Genomic DNA, 27,374 nt, shown 5'->3' with positions numbered 1-27,374 from the left:
ACAATTCAAATCCACTATAGTATGCTTTCTATATTAGACAGTATATTATAAGTGTATTACACCCCTATATAGTGCACTGCACACCAATGAATAGTACACCTATACCAAATACCAGTCCTTGAAAGGACTTTTGTGGTCCTATAACAGAGGGATCTGTGTCACTGACAATCTGTCCCTGCTCCCCACAGAAAACCTCTCCCTCTCAGAACCTCTCAGAAAACACTGACAAAAAGCAGAATGTAAAATGGCCGCCAGGTCGGGTCTATTTATGAGGTAGGAGGTATCTCCATGTGCTGAAATGTGCAATGTAATTGGCTGTCCTGCTCCACCTGATGGATGAGTCATGGGTCAAAGTTCTCCCCAATGTAAACTAATATGGCCGCCACGAACAACGCCATATGTTCGCAATATCGGCGGTCTGCGAACGAGCAAAGTTCGCCGCGAACCGACCGCATGGCCATCTCTAAACAGAACCTTTGGAAATTGATTAACCAAGAAAAATGGTAATGTTTTCAATACTTATTTTACCCGCTGTATAATCTGTGTTTTCTGGAAGGTTAACTCTTCAGTATCTCTTAGATGTGAGATATCGGTTGTGGTCGGATTGACACACCGGATTTCATGTACAAGAAAAGGAGAGGAAACACGAGCTGAATTTTCTTCCTCTTTGAGTTCTTTATAACTTCTCATTCTTCCCACACAGACCTCACACCAGACTGCAGCGATGTTCCCCCTCTGTGTCCTTCTCCTGTGGGCTTTTCTCTGTCCAGGCAGAGGTAAGTAGAAACATTTTAAAGAGGTGATAAAACAATAAAAAAAATTATACTGTATTAACATTAATATTTAAACTTTTTTATGTTCTTTGTTTTTTTTCTTTTATGTTGTTTTTAAAATACTGCATTAAAAAAAATTCCTTTATCTCATCTGTAAATTCCTTGGCCATGCTTTGTAGCAGGAATGTAATGTGTCATTATAAACCGGACATATTATAGGATAAAATGTGTACGTTGTATCTCCAGTCACACTCCTTCCATAAAAACTAACATACGCCACACACAGATAAAACTCTGATTGGTGAATGGAGGAGGATGGAAGGTGATAATGTTATATGCAGATGGGCAGTTGTATCCGCTCCTTTTACATTTGGAGCTCTACCATCCCCCGGCTATTCTGAGGATAGAACTAACAAACCTTCCATTACATGGCTCCCCATCCATGGGGCTTTTGGATGGGACTTCAATCCATGCAGATATTAGACAAGAAAACATATGAAGTCTGGAGGTACAAAGGAGATTTTACCAATCCAGCAATTTCTTTTTTTTTTTTTTTTCAAACTGTTTTTATTGAATTTTTCAAAACAATACAGAACAAGTAGCCTGCAAGCTACCACATTTGTACCTATAGCAGAGGCACGTACATCAATGCAGATGAGGTAACAAAAGTCATAAGAACAGTAAAAGCCATAAGAATAACAACAACAACAGCAAGTGAAACATGTGCAGGTTGTTAGTAGTGATTGATCTTATGCCCCATACACACGTGCAGATTATCTGCAGACTTTTGTCTGCAGACTTACCAAAACCATATAATATGAGGTCAAACCTAAACACTTTCAATTTGTATGCAATCCTGCAGGCCCTTGCACTACATAGAAAAGGTAAGTCTGCAGACAAAAGTCTGCAGATAATCTGCACGTGTGTATGGGGCCTAACTCTAACATTGTTGTTAACAAGGCAGAGACAGCTTGGAATAGCAGGTAAAGGCAACAGCAACCAGTTAATGCATAAGTTATGCTTAGGACTTCGCGCCCTTCTTAACACCTTAACAATACAAAGCATTTGTCATGATCATCATGTTGGGACTGTGGAGGCTATATCATTTGAACACTCGAAGAGAGCGCCGTTATACCAGAGATATCCGTGCTCCTCCCCCCTGAGCACCCCTACCGGGATCCATACTGTGCTCAGGTGCGAGGAGTGTGTATGGGCATTTGCTCTCTAGCATTCCAGAGTATAGTAAAAAACATGTCAAGGTAGGCGATCAGAATAGATCAGAGCTTAATGTCAAATGCTCCATCCAGTCATACCACGGTTTCCAGTGGGCAGCTACAACGTTCATAGAACGGTTCTTGAGGGAAAGTGAGCTTTCAAATGTGTAATGCGTGTTGACAAGGTCAATGACTCCCGTTATATTTGGTGGATCGGCTTGTTTCCAAGCACGGGTCACGTTGAGTCTGGCTGCCAATAGGATGTGGGACACAGCGTGTCTACAAAGGGTAGGAACCTGCTCAATCTCAAGTTTTAGCAAAGCCAGACCAGGTTTGATTGTGATTGGGCAGTTTGAGACTTCCGCTACCAACTTGAAAACCTGAGCCCAGTAACGGGTAAGTTTTGGACAAAGCCAAAGTATATGGAATAATGTACCGTCATGTCCACACATACGCCAACATTTACTGTCGTTCTGAGGGTCAAACTTGCATATTCTGGAAGGCGTGAGGTACCATCGGAGGGAAAATTGTATGGATAACTCCCATAGCTTGGCACAACTAGTAGCTAAATAAAGAAAAAAGAGGGGGTTGGGACTTTATATGAGGCAACACAAAGGCATGTGCCTCCATCCCTATTATCGCACGATAAAAAACATATTGAAGTTTGGGACTTTATATGAGATGTGTGGCCCTATGTGACTGATAATTGTGCAACCATATTGAACAAAACAGATCATGGTAAATCACATTTTATTATACTCGTATCCAAGGTGATGGATGATAGTACTGGCAAAACATGTGAAGAACAGCATTGAAGTGTATGAATATTACATGGATGTACAACAATGGCAAAGCAATGGTAACATCAGTACATGCATGTTGTTAAACAACATGAATGTCAACAATAAATACAAGTAAAATAATAATACAGTAAAATATATAATGAAACAAAATTGATGATATAAAATTTGCTTCATGAAAGGCTCGACGCGTTTCGTGTAAAAACACTCATCAGGAGCAGATGTAGTTCGTATATCTAGAGAAAATGATGTATATGAATACATGTATATATGAAAGAACATGTGTATGGCTGTGAAACAGCTCAATATACCCAGCCCTTATATTGAAACTCACAAGTTTGTTCCAAGTGGAGTTGCAGGATGTGTAGAGATGTGCCAATGGAGGGTATGCCTGACACGGGAGCTGAGGGGGCAAAGCCTGCACACGTAGGTGACTGTAGTGTTGGATCTATGGATGCTATGAATCCTCATGTGGGGACCACCAAAATCTCCAATTGACCACAATGGGTTTCTGGAATGATAATATCATGGTATCATAATGAAATATTAAAGATATAAAAAGCTTAGCACGTATGCAAGTAAGGAGAGGTGGTGAATTGTCCATGCCAGAGGACCAAGCCGTCAAGGCCAACAGCCATGGAGTGAATGGAAAAGTAATAGATGAAGAGTAGTTGGAGTGTAGAAAAGTGTATGAACCGTGAAGCAGATTAAACAAGGGAGAAAAGAGTACCAAGAGTGCAAGGGTAGATGAAAGGCAAAAATGATTGGTGATAGACCAGTGAGATGTGTGGTTCAAGAAAGTATAGCTGGTAACCGAGACCAATGATAAATAAGAAGGGTCATATGAAATAAATATCCCAATTGAGATGATGAGATTGTGCAAGTAGGTAAGGGTGTCAGTCCATCTAGGACTGGATAGGAGACAAGGTGAAAGTGTGTAGGAAGGAAGAAACGAAAAGTACCTCCATGAAGACATGAGCAGGGTATGCTCCCAACGTCACACTGCTACAACCACAACGAGGGATCAGCAAACGGCTATGTAAGCCGGAAGCAGAGATCCATATGTGGGAACGCTGATGGAAAACACGTGTCAATGTGCCGACGCCAATCATGACGTCAGGACCTGCATGGATGTGCGTGACGCCGATGCGCTGCGGCCGCAAACCCCGCCCCCCACTCCCGCCCAAAGGAGCGGAGGGTGGAGGGAGGGGAAGGCGGGGGGAGCGCATCGCAGCTCCCGGAACCAGACAGAGCCCAGGTGTGGACACATATACACAAACTACCCTCACCAACTAAGACAAAAAAAGGTTTTGAGAGTAACATAACTTATATCGTAAATGGTGATGGTGAGTCCATATATATAAAGGGCTCAACCAAAAATTGTCACAATAGGCACATTGAGTCATCAGAAAAGGGGGTGACTCGGGACACACATCTCCATCCCTGGGTAATTGGCAAAGAAAAAAGAGGGGGTTGGGACTTTATATGAGGCAACACAAAGGCATGTGCCTCCATACCTATTATCGCACGATAAAAAACATATTGAAGTTTGGGACTTTATATGAGATGTGTGGCCCTATGTGACTGATAATTGTGCAACCATATTGAACAAAACAGATCATGGTAAATCACATTTTATTATACTCGTATCCAAGGTGATGGATGATAGTACTGGCAAAACATGTGAAGAACAGCATTGAAGGGTATGGATATTACATGGATGTACAACAATGGCAAAGCAATGGTAACATCAGTACATACATGTTGTTAAACAACATGAATGTCAACAATAAATACAAGTAAAATAAGTAGCTAAATAAATGGATCGGATGGCCCTGCTCCATTGTTTGTCAGAAAATTCTTGACCAATATCGCGTTCCCACTGAATGTGGGGAACGGTTTTGGTAAAGGATGTCTTATGTTGAAGAAGGTTGTAAAAGACAGTTAGACCTTTCTGGTTAGGGTGTCCTGAACCAGACAAGAATCTCCAAGCCTGAGTATGGATAGTCGCGGGCCCTGATTGGACGGAGTTAAGAAATTGTGAGACACGAAGATGCGTGAACAAGGAGAACCCAGGGAGGTCGAATTTCGCTTGTAATGCACTAAAAGGAATCAATTTGGGGTCTTCGTATAAGTTCCTAAGATGAGAAATGCCCTTACTCTGCCAGACAGAGACGTCAATGTGGGGTATAAGCGAGTGTAATGCTGATAATGGAATATTGAGTGGGGAACCTGTAGAGGATAAAGCATTTTGTGCCACAAGGATTCTCCATGCCCTAGCTGCAGCAGTCATAAACGGAGGAAGAAAAGAGGGCAACTTGGCACCTAGGGTGGGTCAGACAGATTCTGTCTGGTGCAATAGGTAGCTTCCATTGCGCTCCACAGTGTATTGGGGGTTTCCCTAAACCAATCTCGCAGTGGAGACAAAACCAATGCCAGGTAATAGTCAGAGATGTCCACATATCCCGCCCCACCCGCTAAACGATGTTTGATCAGTTTAGCGTGAGCACATCTAGGTTTTTTGCCTTGCCATATACAGTGGGTACGGAAAGTATTCAGACCCCCTTAAATTTTTCACTCTTTGTTATATTGCAGCCATTTGCTAAAATCATTTAAGTTCATTCTTCTTCCTCGTGAATGTACACATAGCACCCCATACTGACAGAAAAACACAGAATTGTTGACATTGTTGCAGATTTATTAAAAAAGAAAAACTGAAATATCACATGGTCCTAAGTATTCAGACCCTTTGCTGTGACACTCATATATTTAACTCAGGTGCTTTCTATTTCTTCTGATCATCCTTGAGATGGTTCTACACCTTCATTTGAGTCCAGCTGTGTTTGATTATACTGATTGGACTTGATTAGGAAAGCCACACACCTGTCTATATAAGACCTTCCAGATCACAATGCATGTCAGAGCAAATGAGAATCATGAGGTCAAAGGAACTGCCTGAAGAGCTCAGAGATAGAATTGTGGCAAGGCACAGATCTGGCCAAAGTTACAAAAAGATTTCTGCTGCACTTAAGGTTCCTATGAGCACAGTGGCCTCCATAATCCTCAAATGGAAGACGTTTGGGACGACCAGAACCCTTCCTTGAGCTGGCCGTCCGGCCAAACTGAGCTATCGGGGGAGAAGAGCCTTGGTGAGAGAGGTAAAGAAGAACCCAAAGATCACTGTGGCTGAGCTCCAGAGATGCAGTCAGGAGATGGGAGAAAGTTGTAGAAAGTCAACCATCACTGCAGCCCTCCACCAGTCGGGGCTTTATGGCAGAGTGGCCCGACGGAAGCCTCTCCTCAGTGTAAGACACATGAAAGCCCGCATGGAGTTTGCTAAAAAACACCTGAAGGACTCCAAGATGGGGAGAAATAAGATTCTCTGGTCTGATGAGACCAAAATAGAACTTTTTGGCCTTAATTCTAAGCGGTATGTGTGGAGAAAACCAGGCACTGCTCATCACCTGTCCAATACAGTCCCAACAGTGAAGCATGGTGGTGGCAGCATCATGCTGTGGGGGTGTTTTTCAGCTGCAGGGACAGGACGACTGGTTGCAATCGAGGGAAAGATGAATAGGGCCAAGTACAGGGATATCCTGGACAAAAACCTTCTCCAGAGTGCTCTGGACCTCAGACTGGGTCGAAGGTTTACCTTCCAACAAGACAATAACACTAAGCACACAGCTAAAATAACGAAGGAGTGGCTTCACAACAACTCCGTGACTGTTCTTGAATGGCCCAGCCAGAGCCCTGACTTAAACCCAATTGAGCATCTCTGGAGAGACCTAAAAATGGCTGTCCACCAACGTTTACCATCCAACCTGACAGAACTGGAGAGGATCTGCAAGGAGGAATGGCAGAGGATCCCCAAATCCAGGTGTGAAAGACTTGTTGCATCTTTCCCAAAAAGACTCCTGGCTGTATTAGATCAAAAGGGGGCTTCTACTAAATACTGAGCAAAGGGTCTGAATACTTAGGACCATGTGATATTTCAGTTTTTCTTTTTTAATAAATCTGCAACAATGTCAACAATTCTGTGTTTTTCTGTCAGTATGAGGTGCTGTGTGTACATTCATGAATAAGAAGAATGAACTTAAATGATTTTAGCAAATGGCTGCAATATAACAAAGAGTGAAAAATTTAAGGGGGTCTGAATACTTTCCGTACCCACTGTATATTTGGACAGTAGGGACTGGAGGGATCTAAGATAATTCTTTGGGAGAGGGATCGGAAGGGTTCGAAAAAGGTACAATAATTGGGGAAAATACATAATTTTAAATGCTGCCAAGCGTCCCAACCAGGAGAATTCAAAGGAAGCCACATGCTTAAGGTTGTCCTGCAATTTAGTGCGAGCAGAAAGAAAATTGTGATGAAACAGCGTTTTCGTAGAGGCGGTCAACTGCACGCCTAGGTAAGATATGCTTTGGTCTGCCCACGTATACGGGAATTGGTGTTGTAACAAGTTACGCATTGTGGCATTAATACCAATACCCAAAATATTGGACTTGGACTCATTTACCTTGTATAAGGAGACTTTACCAAACCACTGTAGAATCCTTTGAATTTCTGGGAGGGATGTAGTTGGTTCCGATATCATAAGTATCACATCATCCGCGAAAAGACTAATTTTATGGTGTTGATCTCCCATATGTATACCTGATATTTTGGGATTAGAGCGGATGTGCGTGGCCAAAGTTTCCATAATCATGTTAAATATTAGGGGGGAAAGTGGACATCCCTGTCTAGTGCCATTTGTGATATTAAATGGAGTAGAGATAGCTTCCGTTGTACGGACTACTGCAGAGGGCGCGGAGTATAAGGCCATAATGGTGTCGTGAATAAATCCGCAAAACCCGAATTTTTGAAGGACGGCCGATAGGAACCCCCAGTGGACCCTATCGAACGCCTTCTCCGCATCCAATGAAAGGAGCAGAGAAGGCGTCCCATTGAGGCCCGCGTGGTGGATAGCATTGATCACACGCCTAGTAGCATCCGACGCTTGACGCCCTTTAGTAAATCCGGACTGATCCTTATGTATTATCTGGGGAAGAAGGTCCACCAGTCTGGCGGCTACAACTTTGGCATAAATTTTTACATCCATATTTAACAGGGATATGGGCCTAAAATTCTGAGGTTGATCAGGTTCCTTCCCAGGCTTAGGTAGGGTCACAATCAATGCACTTAACATTTCCTTCGGAAAGGATGAGGAGGAGGCAGCAGAATTTAATATAGTTCATAGAAGGGGGGTCAAGGAGTCACTGAATTTCTTATAGTATTCCGCAGAATATCCGTCCGGTCCAGGTGATTTCATGTTGGGAAGAGAAGCTATAGCAGTCTTAATTTCCAAGTCAGAAAAGGGTCTGTTTAGAGAATCAACATCTTGGGGCGTAAGTGAAGGGAGCTCGATTTGTGCGAGAAAGTCATCAATGTCCGCAGGGGTCGGTTGGAATGTCGAGTGATCTGTCTTAAGATTATAAAGGGATTCATAGTAAGAACTAAAGGCATTGGCTATAAGGGTAGGTTTGAGCAATTTCTCTTTTGTCTTGGGATGAGTCATATAAGGAATTTTGGATTTGATCCGTTGACCCTTGATTCGAAGGGCCATGGCTTTGGTGGCTTTTCACTAGTAGCGTATGTATTGGCTTTCCATTTCTTGAGGGAGAAACTGTATTTCTCCAGCAAGAAGGTCCTAAGTTCCTGTCTAGTCGCAAAAATTTGAGATTGAAGGACTGGGGAAGGGTCTGTCTTGTTTTGTGCATCTAGGGACGCTAGTTTGTTGGTAAGATTATCCAAATGCTGCGTTCTTTTTTTCCGTTCCCTAGCGCCCAATTGCAGAAATAAACCACGCATTACAGCTTTATGAGCATTCCACACTACCACCGGGTCAGTATCAGGCAAAGAATTTTCAGTTATAAAGCAATCTCGTTGAGTCTGAATCTCCTCCACGTATCCCGAATTGGTTAAGAGATAATTAGGTAGTTTCCACACAAACGTGGATGTCTTAGGAGCACCCAAGTTAATCGAGACGGTAGGGGGAATGGTCCGACCAGGTGGCAGTGTGTAGCTCGATAGATGAGACATGGTCCAAAAGATGCTTGTCAGTAATGCACAGGTCAATACGCGAGTAGGTGCCGTGATGAGGGGAAAGGTAAGAATAGTCCCTCTCCCCTGCGTGACAACACCTCCACGCGTCATACAAATCAGAATCCCACAAAAACTTGGACAGGGAAGTATTGTGTTTCTTAGGAGAGGCAGATGTATCCATAGCACTGTCAGGAGCCAAATTAAAGTCACCGCATAGCAGTAAATTTCCCTATTGAAGGGATTTTGCTTTGTCCACAATCGATCGAATAAAGGCCATCTGATGAACATTAGGCGCATAGAGATTGACCAAAGTGAAATTGCGATTGTCAATAATGAACCGGAGGATGATGAAACGACCTTTTGGATCTATAATAGAATCATGGAATTGGTATGACAGGGACTGGTTGATGGCTATAAGAACCCCTTTACGTTTTTTCTTGCCTGATGCCAGATATATGTGAGGAAATTGAGTGTGAGAACATCTGGGGGTTGCAGACTGAGAAAAATGCGTTTCCTGCACACATACTATGTCACTCTGAAAGGAGAGAGCTGAATTCCACAACGAGGACCTTTTTGCAGGGTGGTTGAGGCCTCTGGTGTTCAGAGAGAGAACAGTAAAAGACATGCCTGCAAGAAGTGTGTATTTGAAGAAAGGTCTATGTCAGAGGAGATGAAGAGATTACCTGAAGTTCTGAAGTCAAGTAGCTTGTAGAAGTCCTTGCTCCGCTGGCGAAGACTCCTGATGCGGGAGGGTGTTTAGAAAGGCAGACGATTCTGGTTGCTGTCGCTAGTTCCGAAAGTCACTGCCGATGCTGTATGAAGGCACTAAACGATAAGCACACAAAAATAGAGGAAAACAACAAAAGAGGACAAGAAGTGTATGACACTTCTCGGGCGACCAAACAAACTGGGCTTACTTGAACTATATCTGGCGGGTGGCTTGAATCACCAATTTGCAATGTAAAGCAGTAGGTGTATCCTGTGAAGAGACCTACTGAGAGAGAGGTAGGGGACTACCACCGGGGTGGACAAACCGACCACTAAAATAAAAGTAGAGAAAGAACCGTAGCCCGGCCGGGCTTGTAGACGAAGAGGCAAGGAAGCACAGTAGGTCATGGTCGATGAGCCTGGCGTCCTTGGCCTTGATGGGCCCTTGAGCGAGAAGAGGAAGAATGTTGAGAGCCATCATGAAAGTTCCTCGGAGGGTCCGGGATGATACCCCACAAGTGAAGGAGGCGCATGCCGCCCTCTATGGTGGAAATGGTATGCGGGATCTCATTGTGAGTGACAAGCAATGTCGCCGGGTGGCGCCACTTGTACAAAATTTTGTGGTTGAAGAGAGCTTTTGTAAGGGTCTTCAGTTGCCTCCTCTGTTGTAATGTATGCTGAGACAAGTCAGCGTAGAGCTGCACTTCTGCATAGGGATCAGGTAGGGTTCCCAGCTGCCTGGATACTTTGAGGATTTTTTCCTTGGCGGGATAAAAGTGCATGCGTAACAGCACATCTCTGGGTATGGAATCTTCCAGGTGGCGGGGTTTAGGGATTCTATGTATCCTGTCGATAGTTAATTCAATAGGTGTCAAATCCGGAACCAAGGCAGTGAAAAGGGTAGATGCATGTTGTAAAAGATTGTTCGGTTGAACCGATTCAGGAATGCCGCGCAGCTTGATGTTATTGCGGCGCGAACGATCTTCCAGATCAGCTATTTTGGATTTAATCCATTCTGTTTCCTCCCTTTGCTCCTGATAAGATCAACAAGGTCATTCACTGTTTCAGCACACTCTTGCATACCATGCTCAATATGTGACAACCTACTGCCCATATGCTTCATTTCACATGCTAATCTGTCCATTATAGTGGTAAGGTTAGCCATGAGAGAAGATTGGAAAGTCATTAACATATTTTTCATTGTGGTGTCCAGGACAGGCTGGCCAGTAGTGGGAAACGCAGCAATGGAAGATTGAAGTGCAGTCATAGAATGCATAGAGGCAAATGAGGTACTCACAGCAGCCTCGTAAGGGTTAGCAGGGTCCAGGCGCATCCTTGACTTCGCAGGGCTGCCCGGTACCGGGGTTGCAGGAGAGGAATCCGGCATAGGAGGCAACGATGGAGAGGCCTCAGGTGATGGGACCGCATCAGGGAGATCCGTGTAGGCCGCAGGGCTCCCGCCGTCAGACCGCGCTGCGGTGCCATCTTGGATCCTCTCAGGGAGAGGCGGCTGAGGAAAGAAGAAGGCCGTGAGCTTTTTCGGGCCCCTCTCATCCTTCCTTTTACGGTTATTCATCTTCCTGATGTGTTCGGTAAGCTAGTCCTGTATGTACCGAGTGTCAGGAACCGCTGTGCTTCGGGTACGCTGGGGAATATGTCGGCCGGGTACAGAGAGCTCTCAGCTCAAGCGTTCATCCAGCATGCGCGCAAGCCACGCCCCAATCCAGCAATTTCTGAATTGTAGCAGGAAATGTTTATTGGAGCCCATGTAGGAAATGTAAGATATAATATGTGGGGGGGGGGTACTGGGTGCCCCATGAGGATAGGAAGAGCTGAAAAGAATTGTGTAGGACAGAGAGCTGGGGGGGGGGGCAGAGGGCTGGGGGGACAGAGAGCTGAGGGGACAGAGAGCCGGGGGGGGGGCAGAGGGCTGGGGGGACAGAGAGCTGAGGGGACAGAGGGCTGAGGGGATCATCATTCCAACCTCTCCAGACAATTCTGCCATTTACATAAAGGGGACATGAGCTCTTTCTCTTATCATGGAGACATAAAGGATTAATGTTGCACCATGTAGGGGGGGGGACATCCATTGTGACGGTATTCACCATCACTGGAATTTAAAGACAGATAAGTAATGGTTTGGATTGCTTCATATTTGCCAGCAATATCTCCATATAGAAATATTAAGATTTATTCCCATTTGCCATGAAATCTGTAATTCCTAAATGCTGTGTATATTACATATCTTTCAATGTCAGCAAGCAAGGTTTTCCTTTTGTTTGTGTATTGGAAATGTGGATTGCCCTGTCTCATTGTAAGTGCTAATGACCTCCCATTGTTCTGTGTCTGGCTATTGTGTACATTGATTGCCCCCTGGGGGCTTCTGTCTCATTGCACATGGCAGTCCTTCTGGTCAAGCTATCGCACCAATCCCTGCTGACTCATTTTCAAGTCCTCATTTGCATGGCTAAGGAGGACCTGAAGGAGACCACAGGTACTTTACAATTGACCAATAGGAAAGCGGTTGTTGGGGGCGGGATGTTCCAAATTCTGTATATAAGTCTTGTTCTATAAAGTTGTTTTGAGTTCCTTCACCTCAATCTAGAGTTCTGTCTCTTATTGGGGGAATCTGCTGCAAGGGATTGCTATGTCCTCCATACTCCCTTGGATAATCACTGAGCTCTTGTAAGAGCTTGTGTAAGAGCTTATTCGTGCTGCACTCTCTGGGGAAAGAGAGGTTCACCCACAGGAACCTGTAGCCTTGTTGTAGGTCCAGGGTGGGTAGGAGATGCCAAGACCCTAACCAAGCTGCGGCGGTTCGTGGAGTCTGAAGTGCTTACGGTGTCAGGTGGAGTGCTTGGAGCCCTCGGGAAGTACTAGGAGCATCTGTCAATGAAGGTACCCGCTCAGGGGTGCCCTGTTCCATTACATTGGTGGCAGCGGTGGGATAGCGTCCTAGTGTGAGGAGAAGCAGCTCGGAGACACCGGTGTGTAACGCTCCTGCGTTTTATGTATAATGTGGATTTACAGCTGCAGAAATATTCCACTTCAGTAGTCATGTAGAGAAACGCTGAGACACCAATCCCAACTCCCAAGACTCATCATGTGTGGATAGTCTCAATTCAGCAAGTAGATACACACACTCAATAAGATGTTCCTAGAGTGACTTATGTATATAGTAATATAGTGATGATAGGCTGAAGAGACAGGTTGGGTAGAGATGGTAGGTGACAGACACTTGAAAGGAATGTTCTTGAAAGTAAGATAGTAGCAGATGGGATGCAGATAGGTTAGCAATCATGTATGGCAGCAGATGATAGAGTAGCAGGTGAACATACAGGAGAGACCAACCCAGTGCAAGAGCAGATGGTAGTAGGCTCAAGAGCTAGCAATCTTAGTTAATGCAGATGTAGTAATAGTCCTTAGTATGCAGAGCTAGATAGTGTAAGCTTTAGTATAAATGTTATAGAGGTTTCCCCTGTGGGGTACTTATCACTAGTAGCAATGTAGCAGAGGAGAGGTTCGGCAAGAGCGGATGATCCGGTAGCGGGATGCAGGGATCAGCAGCGAGGTTCCTATAGCGAGGTATGCTTGCAAGCATGAGAGCTTCAAGGCAGATTATGCGGCGTTGAACGAACATGTGAGTGAGACCGCCGGAGGTTGAAATAGCCGCTCCAGCGGCGCTCAGTGATGACAGCATCGGTCTTAAAGGTGTATGCGCACCTTACCAAAAGAGAATGGTGGGGCGCATACACTTAGGAAAAGTGGAATTAGGGTAACCAAAGGTACCAGAACATTACACGGTGACGGTATGGAGCGAGCCAACACCCGTGCAGCGTCCCCATATGAGGAGGAGTTTCTCTGGAGGTTGCAGCAACACTTGGTCCAACAGGATGGGCCTGTATCAGAGGAAGCCATACTGGACTGGAGAGATTTCACTCGAAAGGAAATGTGGTATGAGGCCTTAGAGGATGTGCAGTGGAGGCGGAGAGAGAACCTTCCCAGCGAAGAACAGCGGTTCCAGGTATACGTTGCCCTGCGATTACCTTTCCTAGGAGAACAACCCCTGGATGAGTGGGTGACGGAGCTGTGGAACCTGATTTGGAAGGAGTTGTGGCTGGATGAAGCTTACCGGGCACTGAAGTGGTACGCCACCCAGCACGACCATTGGATGGCTGATGACAATATGCCGGAAGGTGAGGACTATAGTGGCCCGGGCTTGCTGTGGGAGGCCTTTGAGGAGAGGGACTTTGAATGTCCAGCAGAGTTTCGGCACTGGGAAATCGAGGACACCAGGGAAGCCCTACTGGGTCTCCCCAAAGCGGATGACCTGGGGTCAGACCTGATTCATTTGGTCACAATGGAGTGGGAACTGGAGCAGGACTACCTACGCCTGCTCTGCTCCGTTCCACCCCAATCTACCCTGCAAGCAGAGTCCTGGGTGGCAGATCCAGGCCCACAACCCTTCAGTTGGAGAGACAGTACAGACTGGGGGTACTGTGAAGACCCACCGATGGCAGGTGGAGATGGGACCGAGGTCTCTCTACCGGCCCTACAGGGAGGCTGGGCAGCCGGCCCAGGTTCATGTATGGGGGAAGGGAATAGGGAATGCCGCTCAGGTGTGTGTCCAAAGAGGTGCTGGCTGGATCCGCCGTCCAGGAAGATACAAGTAGAAATGTGAAGCCGCACTCAGATGATTGAAATCAAATGAAATGTCTTTATTCTTCAAAAGTATCCAGGACAAACAGACAGTGTGAGGAACAGAATATGTCCAAGGTAGACGCGTTTCACGGCTCAAATGGCCGCTTACTCATTACCACGGTGTGGGATAGCGGAAATTGGTCAATATTTAAAGGTGGTCACCAGGAAATTGATTGTTGTAGCTCTGCACAACTGCATATCATTAAATAATCAAGCATATTGAACATCCAATTTCTCTGCGATCCAACACCGAGGACATGCCAAAAAACACACATGAAACAACTTAACAAAGTATGTGTAAAACAAAATTAAGAACGATACATTCAAGTGAGTATACAAATGAATGTAATAGTAAAAACAACAGAGTTTAGCGTAAAAAGTCAGATACACACATGCCGATTTCATATGAGAGATTGCATATGTAATCTAAATACAAATAGAACCACATATAAATAGAACCACATAGGATCTCAAATATTCATATATACATGTGTCCTATATTGGTATATGGTCTCTCATTGGTGCAAGATATAAACTATACAAAATACAAAATACAAAGATATGAAAAAACTTTGTTATGCATATATGTCCATAAATATGTGATATGTTGTAATTTATGTGTATGTAACTGTGTGACATATATATACTAAATAAAATAAAAAATATGTATATGTGAATATCAGAAGAAATGAATGATAAAAATTAAAAATTAAAAAATGAAAAAAGGAGAATAGAAGCATACATATATGTGTATGAAGTGAAAAAGAAATGAAAAAGAGAAAAAAGTGATGCACAGAAAATGTGTCAATAATGTGTGTGAAGTGATATGTGATGAATAAATAAATGAATAAATAAATGAATAGAAATGTAAGTGTGTGGTCAGTGTATATATAAGTGTATAATGATGTAAATGAATGGGCGCATAAATGTATCACATGAACATCCCCATATATATATACAGATCCAAATGTCTATAAATCTCATCATAAACTTGATGGAAATACAGCAAAACATAAATATCAACTATTAAACATCATTAGGACATATTGATGCACCTTGAAACATATATCGGCATATGTGTAGACAAAATACGCAATGTGTGCATGTTCGTTAGGATAAGGTCCCAAAAAAATATAGAATAAGGAAAAAACCTCTATATATGACCAAAATTATTAGCCTGGAAATTGGTACTTGTTTTTCGTGCCCATGTTATAAATATGGTTATTAAAAACTACAAGTAATCCATATAGAGCCGAAAAACATTTCCTGGCTAGAATGAGGTCAATTAGAAGGGTGATAATCAAAATGAAGTAAATGAATCAAAAGAAAAAGAAAAATTACTACATATTATCAGATATTATCAGATATATTATCAGCTGGGACGAACTCCAAAAACGAAAAAGCAACAGGTACCCTTATTTTACAAGTCGGAGCATCAATAATGAATGTATATGTATGCTTCGTAAAAATCCATCAATTCAAGCCATGAGGCATCCGAGTGTGGAGCCTAAAAATCCACTGAACCTCTCTTTTACACAGTAAACGGAATACATCTCCACCTCTGATGGGTCTGGTAATATGGTCGATGACTTGGACCTGAACCAGGGACATGTCACCACCATGTTTATTATTGAAATGTTTTGCTATGTTTGTTGATTTGAAGGTCCGTATATCACTAAGATGCTCCCGAAATCGATCTTTTAGCTTGCGAGTAGTTCTACCTACATATTGAATAGAACATGCCTTGCATGTAATTAAATAAATCAAATATTGGGTATTGCAGTTAAAAAAATCTCTGATATTATACACTTTACTGTCATAAGAAGAAATGATCTTATCACATATTTATGGACATATATGCATAACAAAGTTTTTTCATATCTTTGTATTTTGTATTTTGTATAGTTTATATCTTGCACCAATGAGAGACCATATACCAATATAGGACACATGTATATATGAATATTTGAGATCCTATGTGGTTCTATTTGTATTTAGATTACATATGCAATCTCTCATATGAAATCGGCATGTGTGTATCTGACTTTTTACGCTAAACTCTGTTGTTTTTACTATTACATTCATTTGTATACTCACTTGAATGTATCGTTCTTAATTTTGTTTTACACATACTTTGTGAAGTTGTTTCATGTGTGTTTTTTGGCATGTCCTCGGTGTTGGATCGCAGAGAAATTGGATGTTCAATATGCTTGATTATTTAATGATATGCAGTGGTGCAGAGCTACAACAATCAATTTCCTGGTGACCACCTTTAAATATTGACCAATTTCCGCTATCCCACACCGTGGTAATGAGTAAGCGGCCATTTGAGCCGTGAAACGCGTCTACCTTGGACATATTCTGTTCCTCACACTGTCTGTTTGTCCTGGATACTTTTGAAGAATAAAGACATTTCATTTGATTTCAATCATCTGAGTGCGGCTTCACATTTCTACTTGTATCTTCCTGGACGGCGGATCCAGCCAGCACCTGTTTGGACACACACCTGAGCGGGATTCCCTATTCCCTTCCCCCATACATGGATGATCTCCGCGATTCAGAGCCTGCCCGGTGAGTCCAGTTTCACTTCAATTCGGTTATTTCTTCATACCTACGGATTGCATACGTGGACTATATACAGACAGTGTGTATTCCATACATGGAACAGATATGGAGGTACCCTCAACCAGTCGGACGCTTAGATTACTAAGCATAAATCCGCTTAGACAGGATGCCCAGGCAACATTGAAAAAGGCAAAAGATGATTCATTATCGTTGATAAAAATTACTTTTCGCAAACTGGAAAAACTTATGACTAAAGAAATCAAAGCCTATTGGGAAAAGACAACGTTAAATGAATATATCGATGTCGCTAGAATCCCAAGAGGCCTGCGAATTAAAAAATTCCCCACGTTTGATTTGTATAATGAAGAGCTAAAGTTAAAATGGACTGATACACTTTCCAAATGTTCCTTTGACCTTATGAGACTGATTGTGGAATCAAAAAGTTTGGAATTGGATAAACTACAAAAGGATATTTCCTCATTACAAATGGAACTTTCATCATTTAAGGATTATTCTCTGTTTGTAGATCTTGATCAGAACCTCAATGAAAAGATTGATAAATTAGAAAAGGACATCATTAAAGGAAAACAAGACAAGTTACTCAGAGATGAGATCGACTATGACACTAAAAACGTTTACACCTGGAAGAAAACTAACCCATGGCACCGCCAATATTCTACCAAAAAAAGGGTCAGTTTTTCTGATCCCGACATGGGAGGCACAGACACATCGATGGCCCCCACATCGGATACATCAATGGAATCAAGATCTGGAAATACATCCAATGTGTCGACGGCTTCAAAAAACGGTTCAACCAAACGCAACAGACATTTTACAAAGAAAAAAGGCAAAGGCACACAAGGAGGGGAGGAAGAAGACACCATCGGTCATGCAAATGGCAAATACCGCCTCAGACCTCATCGCAAATAGAAACGGGACTCCTCAGTGGTGATAGAGTAAATGCAAGTAATAATGTTATCAATTTATCCAAAAGAACTCTCACTTCTGATGATATCAGTTTATTGTCTAAGGGTTTAAATTTTTGTCCACATGTTCGTTTTGATCCTTTTCAAACTGTTTTACAAGTTAATAAGTTTGTTCGAAATTTAACCCTTAAAAGGCATTTTTTTCATGATGCTACCGACACGGGAGGTGACACAGATCCAATTTCATTTTCTCACGTAGATGGGCCCCCACTCACCTTTCGAGAGAGATGTGCTGTGGTTGAATTAGAGGATTTAGCCTTTGAAAATGTTAGCCTGTCAGCAGAACATAGAGACACAAAAACTAAGAGTGTTTCTTTGACCACTTTTTCTGACTTCTATCCCATTCAATCTCGTTCACAAAACATGGATCTTTTCCAGAAATTAGTGGAGAGAGACATATTTAGTCTGGCCACCAATACACCATCCCTCATACCCAGGTCTGTAGACAATTTAACAATACAAGAAAGAGCTTCTCTTGAATCTTTAAGAAAAGATGATTCCATCATAATTAAAAATGCGGACAAAGGGGGTGCAATAGTGGTTCTTGATAATGAAGTCTATAAAAGTGAAGCCCTCAGACAACTTACAGATATAGATATGTATCTACCTTTAAAAAGTGATCCTACTAACAACTATAAAATAGAGCTTCAAGCACTAGTCAAAAAAGGTTTATCCCTTGGGGCTTTCTCCTCGAAAGTAGCAGAAAAACTTGTCCCGGACCACCCAACCATCCCTATATTCCATCATCTCCCCAAGGTCCACAAGGGTGTGAACCCGGTCTTGGGGAGACCTATTGTTTCAGGAATAGGTTCTCTCTGTGAGAAACTTGGGGAATGGCTTGATGGCCAATTGCAGGATTTAGTGGTCGATCTTCCTAGTCACTTAAGAGACACTAAGCATCTTTTGAATGTTATGGATACGTTCACATGGTCACAGTAATATTCCTGGATCACGTGCGACGTATCCAGTTTATACTCTTCTATTCCCCATAGTTTGGCTATCACTGCTATAGAGATGTTCCTTAAACAATATGCCCATATTCATGCTGATTTGCAGAATTATATTCTTGAGGTGTTGCAGTTTCTTTTATCGCATAATTTTTTCTTTTTTGATGGCACTTTCTACCTCCAAAGATGTGGGGCAGCGATGGGGGCCAAGTTTTCCCCCTCTCTCGCCAACCTTTATATGGGTTGGTGGGAGAGACCCCACATCTTTGGAGGTAGGAATCCATTTAGAGATCAGATCGCTCTGTACTATTGTTACATAGACGATCTGATCTTTATCTGTCATAAGGATGTTGATTTGGACAGCTTTTTATCATATTTAAATTGTAATTCATACAACCTGAAATTTACAGGTATAAAAAACATGGACAACATAGAATTTTTGGACGTGGCTTTGGGTCATGCTGACAATAAAGTGACGTCCAATCTATATAGAAAGCCCTTATCAGGCAATAGTTTATTGCATGCACGTTCCAGCCACCCAATACACACAATAAAGGGAATTCCGGTCGGCCAATTTCTTAGAGTGCGAAGAATTTGTAGTGACCTGTCGGAGTTCAAGACACAGGCATCCTCGCTTCACCAGCGTTTTTTGGAGCGAGGATATCCCAAATGGATGCTTGATAGGGCCTATTTTATTGCTCTGAATAAGAGCCGTTCTGAGCTCTTACTACCAGCATCCGGCGAAGATTGTTTACAAATTGCTAAATGTGTGGTACCTGGCAGTTCTCAGGACATTGAACCTGATGTTCTCCGCCAGACCAAAACACGTAAGAAATACAATTACAATATGTTTCAGTCAAATAAAAGAACTAGGTCCAAGAATCTTGACAAAAACAACTCTCTGATTACATTGTCCTTACCCTATAGTTTGGAATTCAGTAAAGTCAAAAATATCATTCACAGACATTTACCCACTTTATACACCGACGATATCTGTGCTGATATTCTTGAAAATGGGGTTAACATAGTGGCTAAGAGAGCGTCCACTTTAGGTAATACTTTATCACCAAGTCTATACACCTCAAAGAAATCCAATACCTCAAAAACATGGCTATTTTGTAAAGGAAATTTTAGGTGTGGTGCGACTGATTGTATCACCTGTCCCCATATAATTCCTAAAGATAAGATCATTTCTTCTTATGACAGTAAAGTGTATAATATCAGAGATTTTTTTAACTGCAATACCCAATATTTGATTTATTTAATTACATGCAAGGCATGTTCTATTCAATATGTAGGTAGAACTACTCGCAAGCTAAAAGATCGATTTCGGGAGCATCTTAGTGATATACGGACCTTCAAATCAACAAACATAGCAAAACATTTCAATAATAAACATGGTGGTGACATGTCCCTGGTTCAGGTCCAAGTCATCGACCATATTACCAGACCCATCAGAGGTGGAGATGTATTCCGTTTACTGTGTAAAAGAGAGGTTCAGTGGATTTTTAGGCTCCACACTCGGATGCCTCATGGCTTGAATTGGGAGTGGGATGTCACCCATTTCTATGAGTGACACCTCTCCCGATTAGCCAATATCCCCTGTGACACCTTACAGGATATGCCATTTTTGTGGGGGTTTTTTACAACAATTTTTACAACAATTTCTATTTATTTTCCATTCATCTTCTGGCCATTATACACATTATACCATTCTTCTTCATTCCATTTGCTTGGGGTTCTGTATATCCTTGCGGATTTTGTTTTTTGGATTGATTAATGTTTATATGTTTACATATGATGTATTTTTACGAAGCATACATATACATTCATTATTGATCCTCCGACTTGTAAAATAAGGGTACCTGTTGCTTTTTCGTTTTTGGAGTTCGTCCCAGCTGATAATATATCTGATAATATCTGATAATATGTAGTAATTTTTCTTTTTCTTTTGATTCATTTACTTCATTTTGATTATCACCCTTCTAATTGACCTCATTCTAGCCAGGAAATGTTTTTCGGCTCTATATGGATTACTTGTAGTTTTTAATAACCATATTTATAACATGGGCACGAAAAACAAGTACCAATTTCCAGGCTAATAATTTTGGTCATATATAGAGGTTTTTTCCTTATTCTATATTTTTTTGGGACCTTATCCTAACGAACATGCACACATTGCGTATTTTGTCTACACATATGCCGATATATGTTTCAAGGTGCATCAATATGTCCTAATGATGTTTAATAGTTGATATTTATGTTTTGCTGTATTTCCATCAAGTTTATGATGAGATTTATAGACATTTGGATCTGTATATATATATGGGGATGTTCATGTGATACATTTATGCGCCCATTCATTTACATCATTATACACTTATATATACACTGACCACACACTTACATTTCTATTCATTTATTTATTCATTTATTTATTCATCACTAGGGTTGAGCGGACACCTAGATGTCCGTGTTCGACGGGTTCGGCCGAACTTTAAAAAAAAGTCCGGGTCCGTGTCCCGGACTTTTACCGAACTTTTCCCGGACACCGAACCCCATTGAAGTCAATGGGGACCCGAACTTTAAGGCACTAAAATGGCTCTAAAACACCAAAGGAAAGGGCTAGAGTGCTGCAAATGGCAGCAAAACGTAATTAAGAGCATGGCAAGTGCTCTGCAAACAAATGTGGATAGGGAAATAACTTAAAACAACAAAAAAAAAACAGAAAAATAAAACAATGTTCTTCTTCATCTCTGAAGGACGAGGCCCATATGGAGTAGGAGGGAGGTTGAGGTGGTGGTGGATGTGGCGGTGACATAGGCGTGCGCACAGGGTGTGCTGGGTGTGCCTGGGCACACCCTAATCACCTAGGGCACATAGCATTGCCAGTGAGGAGATGGGAAAGATCTCCCTGGGACCTGCTCTGCTCTATTTCTCCTTGCCTACAGGTACATGGCCCCGATACATTACTCTCCCTGCTGGCAAACACATGCATGTGTATTTCAACTTTGGGGTGCACACCTTAATGCAATAGGCTGCGCACACCTATGGGCGGTGTAGGTGGAAGCGGCGGTGGAGGAGGACCAGGGCCGGATTAACAGCATCATGGGCTTGGTGCTGAGGATTTTGAAGGGCCTTAAGGGCCGTGCCTTGCCATGCACCCAGAGGAGGAAGGGTGCAGCCATGCATGCCTAATTCAACATGGGATGCTGTCTCTGAAGCCCATAAACACATCCATGCATCGCCAACTGTCCCTCCTTGTCCGGCCTTCACGCTGTGTGGGGAGGTTCTGAGGGTGCTGCCTGGGGAAGCGAGCATAGAAGCCAGACTTCTGTGTTTACAAGTGACAGAAGAGCGGTAACAGTGAATATGGCCAACCCGGGGCCTATATAAAAGGTAGGGGCCTGGAGCTGCAGCTCCAATAGCCCCTACATTAATCTGGCCCTGAGGAGGAGGACGAGGTAGCCAACACTGCTTCTTTTCAAAAATTTTAAATGAGGGTACACCCCAAAAGAGTGAGAAAGAGCAAAAATGGAACAATGGGTGGGTAAGGTCGGTATCCATTGCTATTCTGCATAAGGTACGGAAAAGTCCCGTGGGATCCATGCCTGGTTCATTTTAATGAACGTGAGCTTGTCCACATTGTCTCTGGACAGGCGGCTGCGCTTGTCTGTTATAACGCCCCCAGCCGTGCTAAATACCCGTTCAGATAATACACTGGCTGCAGGGCACGCCAGCACCTCCAAGGCGTAAAGGGCAAGCTCAGGCCATGTGCCCAATTTGGAGACCCAGAAGTTGAAGGGGGCAGACCCGTCATTCACTACATGTAGGCGTGTGCACACATACTGCTCCACCATGTTGGTAAAATGCTGCCTCCTGCTAAGACGTTCCATCTGAGCTGCTGGTGCTGCTGTTTGTTGTGGCGTGCTGACAAAGCTTTTCCACATTTCGGCCATGCTAACCCTGCCTTCTGAGGTGCTGGCGGTGCCCTGGTTGCGTTGGCGACCTCCTCCTCCTCCTCCTCTGCCTTGTGCTTCCACTGTGGCCCCGCTGTCAGATGGGAATGCCAGCAGCATGGCGTCTACCAGCGTGCGCTTGTACTCGCGCATCTTGCGATCGCGCTCCAGTGAGTGAATTAAGGACGGTACGTTGTCCTTGTAACGGGGATCCAGCAGCGTGGCCACCCAGTAATCAGCACAAGTTAGAATGTGGGCAACTCGGCGGTCGTTGTGGAGACACTGCAGCATGTAATCGCTCATGTGTGCCAGGCTGCCCAGAGGCAACGAAAGGCTGTCCTCTGTGGGAGGTGTATCGTCCGTGTCCTCTGTATCCCCCCAGCCACGCACCAGTGATGGCCATGAGCTGGCCTGGGTGCCACCCTGCTGTGAACATGGTTCCATCTCCTCCTCCAGCTCCTCCTCCTCCTCATCCTCCTCATCCTCCAGAACTGTGCCCCTGCTGGACAATTGCGTCCCTGGCGTTTGCGTGTGCAGGAACCCACCCTCGGAGCCCCTTGCGAATGACTGCCCTGAAAGCCTTGGAAATGTTACCTCTTCATCCTCCTCCTCCTCCTCATCCTGTGCCACATCCTCTTCCATCATCGCCCGAATTGTTTTTTCAAGGAGGCATAGAAGTGGGATAGTTAAGCTGAGAACGGCGTCATTGCCACTGGCCATGTTGGTGGAGTACTCAAAACAGCGCAACAAGGCACACAGGTCTCGCATGGAGGCCCAGTTAAATTAAATAGCGGAATAGAAAATATGATCCAAAAAAAGTGTATGTATATCACACGTACACAACCACACTGGGCCCCAATTACTATTGTTTGTACCCCTAAAAGGCTAGATGAGGAGTAGGGGGAGTATGGAACAGGCAGCACCCTCAAACCTTCAGAAGTATGAGATGAACCCCAACAACTTGGAAAGGTGGATCTCTCTCACACGTACCAACACAGACTATCCCCCAATTTAACTGATCCCCAAAGGTTTTTGATTAAATAGCGGAATAGAAAATATGATCCAAAAAAAGTGTATGTATATCACACGTACACAACCACACTAGGCCCCAATGACTATTGTTTGTACCCCTAAAAGGCTAGATGAGGAGTAGGGGGGGTATGGAACAGGCAGCACCCTCAAACCTTCAGAAGTATGAGATGAACCCCAACAACTTGGAAAGGTGGATCTCTCTCACACGTACCAACACAGACTATCCCCCAATTTAACTGATCCCCAAAGGTTTTTGATTAAATAGCGGAATAGAAAATATGATCCAAAAAAAGTGTATGTATATCACACGTACACAACCACACTAGGCCCCAATTACTATTGTTTGTACCCCTAAAAGGCTAGATGAGGAGTAGGGGGAGTATGGAACAGGCAGCACCCTCAAATCTTCAGAAGTATGAGATTGTGTTCACTGTACCCCACAAAGATTGAGTTCACTGCACCCCACAATGATTGTGTTCACTGCACCCCACAAAGATTGTGTTCACTGCACCTCACAAAGATTGTGTTCACTGTACCCCCCAAAGATTGTGTTCACTGCACCCCACAAAGATTCTGTTCACTGTACCCCACAAAGATTGTGTTCACTGCACCCTAAAAGGATGTTGTTCACTGCACCCCACAAAGATTGTGTTCACTGCACCCTAAAAGGATGTTGTTCACTGCACCCCAAAAAGATTGTGTTCACTGTACCCCCCCAAAGATTGTGTTCACTGCACCCCACAAAGATTGTGTTCACTGCACCCCAAAAAGATTGTGTTCACTGTACCCCCCAAAGATTGTGTTCACTGCACCCCAAAAAGATTGTGTTCACTGTACCCCCCAAAGATTGTGTTCACTGCACCCCACAAAGATTCTGTTCACTGTACCCCACAAAGATTGTGTTCACTGCACCCCACAAAGATTGTGTTCACTGCACCCCAAAAAGATTGTGTTCACTGTACCCCCCCAAAGATTGTGTTCACTGCACCCCACAAAGATTCTGTTCACTGCACCCCACAAAGGATTTTGTTCACTGCACCCCAAAAAGATTGTGTTCACTGCACCCCAAAAAGGATTTTGATCACTGCACCCCAAAAAGGATGTTGTTCACTGCACCCCAAAAATGATTTTGTTCACTCCACCCCAAAAACATTGTGTTCACTGCACCCCACAAAGATTGTGTTCACTGCACCCCAAAAAGATTGTGTTCACTGTACCCCCCAAAGATTGTGTTCACTGCACCCCACAAAGATTCTGTTCACTGTACCCCACAAAGATTGTGTTCACTGCACCCCAAAAAGATTGTGTTCACTGCACCCCAAAAAGGATGTTGTTCACTGCACCCCAAAAAGGATGTTGTTCACTCCACCCCAAAAAGATTGTGTTCACTGCACCCCACAAAGATTGTGTTCACTGCACCCCAAAAAGATTGTGTTCACTGCACCCCAAAAATGATTTTGTTCACTGCACCCCAAAAAGGATTTTGTTCACTGCACCCCAAAAAGGATGTTGTTCACTCCACCCCAAAAAGATTGTGTTCACTGCACCCCAAAAAGATTGTGTTCACTGCACCCCACAAAGGATTTTGTTCACTGCACCCCAAAAAGATTGTGTTCACTGCACCCCAAAAAGGATGTTGTTCACTGCACCCCAAAAAGGATTTTGTTCACTGCACCCCAAAAAGATTGTGTTCACTGCACCCCACAAAGGATTTTGTTCACTGCAGCCCAAAAAGATTGTGTTCACTGCACACCAAAAAGGATTGTGTTCACTGCACCCCAAAAAGATTTTGTTCACTGCACCCCAAAAAGATTGTGTTCACTGCAGCCCAAAAAGATTGTGTTCACTGCAGCCCAAAAAGATTGTGTTCACTGCAGCCCAAAAAGATTGTGTTCACTGCAGCTCACACACAGAAAAATGGATGTGGATCACTGACACCTGCCTATCTCCAATCCCACACCACACAGCAATATCGATTGTAGTTTGTAGAACACAGTTTCCCTAAAATTCAGCAGACTCTGTCCCTAACAGGATTGAGAAGAGATCGTAGATCAGGATTGAGTGCAGATTCACCCCACCCCCCACACAGCAATATCGATTGTAGTTTGTAGAAGACACTGACCCTATAATTCAGCAGACTCTATCCCTAAAATGCCTACAACTCGCCCTGCCTAAACACTCCGACCTGTCCCTCAATTCTATCCGGACACAAATGGTTTTTTCCTGCCTATCTTTCCCTAATCAGCAGCCAGCACATTGATGTGTGCTCTGTCCCTTAGCTAAGCAGCATAATGACGCTGCTGCGGCGGCTGCCTCGAACTTATAAAGACTTGGTCACATGCTTCAGACGGCCAATCACAGCTACTAAGACATTTGCAGGCATGGCTGGGATGGCTTAAGGCACACCAGTTAAACGATTGTTGATTGGCTGTTGAAAGCCCGCCATGAAAAGAGCGCCAAAGCATGCAAAACCCGGAAATAAAACGACCGAACACGGATTTTTACCCGAACATACAGTAAAGTGTCCGTGTCCGTGTTCGGGTAAAAAAAATCCAATTATTCGGTACGAACACAAATAATACAGTCCGTGTTCGCTCAACACTAGTCATCACATATCACTTCACACACATTATTGACACATTTTCTGTGCATCACTTTTTTCTCTTTTTCATTTCTTTTTCACTTCATACACATATATGTATGCTTCTATTCTCCTTTTTTCATTTTTTAATTTTTAATTTTTATCATTCATTTCTTCTGATATTCACATATACATATTTTTTATTTTATTTAGTATATATATGTCACACAGTTACATACACATAAATTACAACATATCACATATTTATGGACATATATGCATAACAAAGTTTTTTCATATCTTTGTATTTTGTATTTTGTATAGTTTATATCTTGCACCAATGAGAGACCATATACCAATATAGGACACATGTATATATGAATATTTGAGATCCTATGTGGTTCTATTTGTATTTAGATTACATATGCAATCTCTCATATGAAATCGGCATGTGTGTATCTGACTTTTTACGCTAAACTCTGTTGTTTTTACTATTACATTCATTTGTATACTCACTTGAATGTATCGTTCTTAATTTTGTTTTACACATACTTTGTTAAGTTGTTTCATGTGTGTTTTTTGGCATGTCCTCGGTGTTGGATCGCAGAGAAATTGGATGTTCAATATGCTTGATTATTTAATGATATGCAGTTGTGCAGAGCTACAACAATCAATATCCTGGTGACCACCTTTAAATATTGACCAATTTCCGCTATCCCACACCGTGGTAATGAGTAAGCGGCCATTTGAGCCGTGAAACGCGTCTACCTTGGACATATTCTGTTCCTCACACTGTCTGTTTGTCCTGGATACTTTTGAAGAATAAAGACATTTCATTTGATTTCAATCATCTGAGTGCGGCTTCACATTTCTACTTGTAGCCGGCCCAGGTTCCCAGCTACAGCAGGAGTTACAGGGAGCCGAAGGTGTCATCCTTCCTTCCAAGCAGCAATGTACCTTCCAGGGAGAGGAGACAACTATTCCTTCTCCCCAACCACAGGGAGACAACAGCCCTGACCCCAAT

General features: G+C 43.2%; 1 protein-coding gene across 1 annotated transcript in view; it reads left to right on the top strand.

Moving 5' to 3' along the window:
- Window positions 1-717: 717 nt before the first annotated feature.
- The window catches only part of LOC309545809 (uncharacterized protein), a 291,848-nt gene continuing 265,191 nt past the window's right edge, over window positions 718-27,374 (top strand). Inside the window, exon 1 of the mRNA XM_082245167.1 lies at window positions 718-776. Within this exon, the coding sequence (XP_082101293.1) occupies window positions 725-776 (52 nt within the window). The 5' untranslated portion in view covers window positions 718-724. The remainder of the gene's footprint in view (window positions 777-27,374) is intronic.

This window comes from Pelophylax lessonae, assembly GCF_965119305.1.
Source record: "Pelophylax lessonae genome assembly, chromosome: 2".
Classification (NCBI taxonomy): Eukaryota; Metazoa; Chordata; class Amphibia; order Anura; family Ranidae; genus Pelophylax; species Pelophylax lessonae.
Note: the sequence above shows the minus strand (reverse complement) of the source record. Positions and strands in the feature narration are given on the sequence as shown.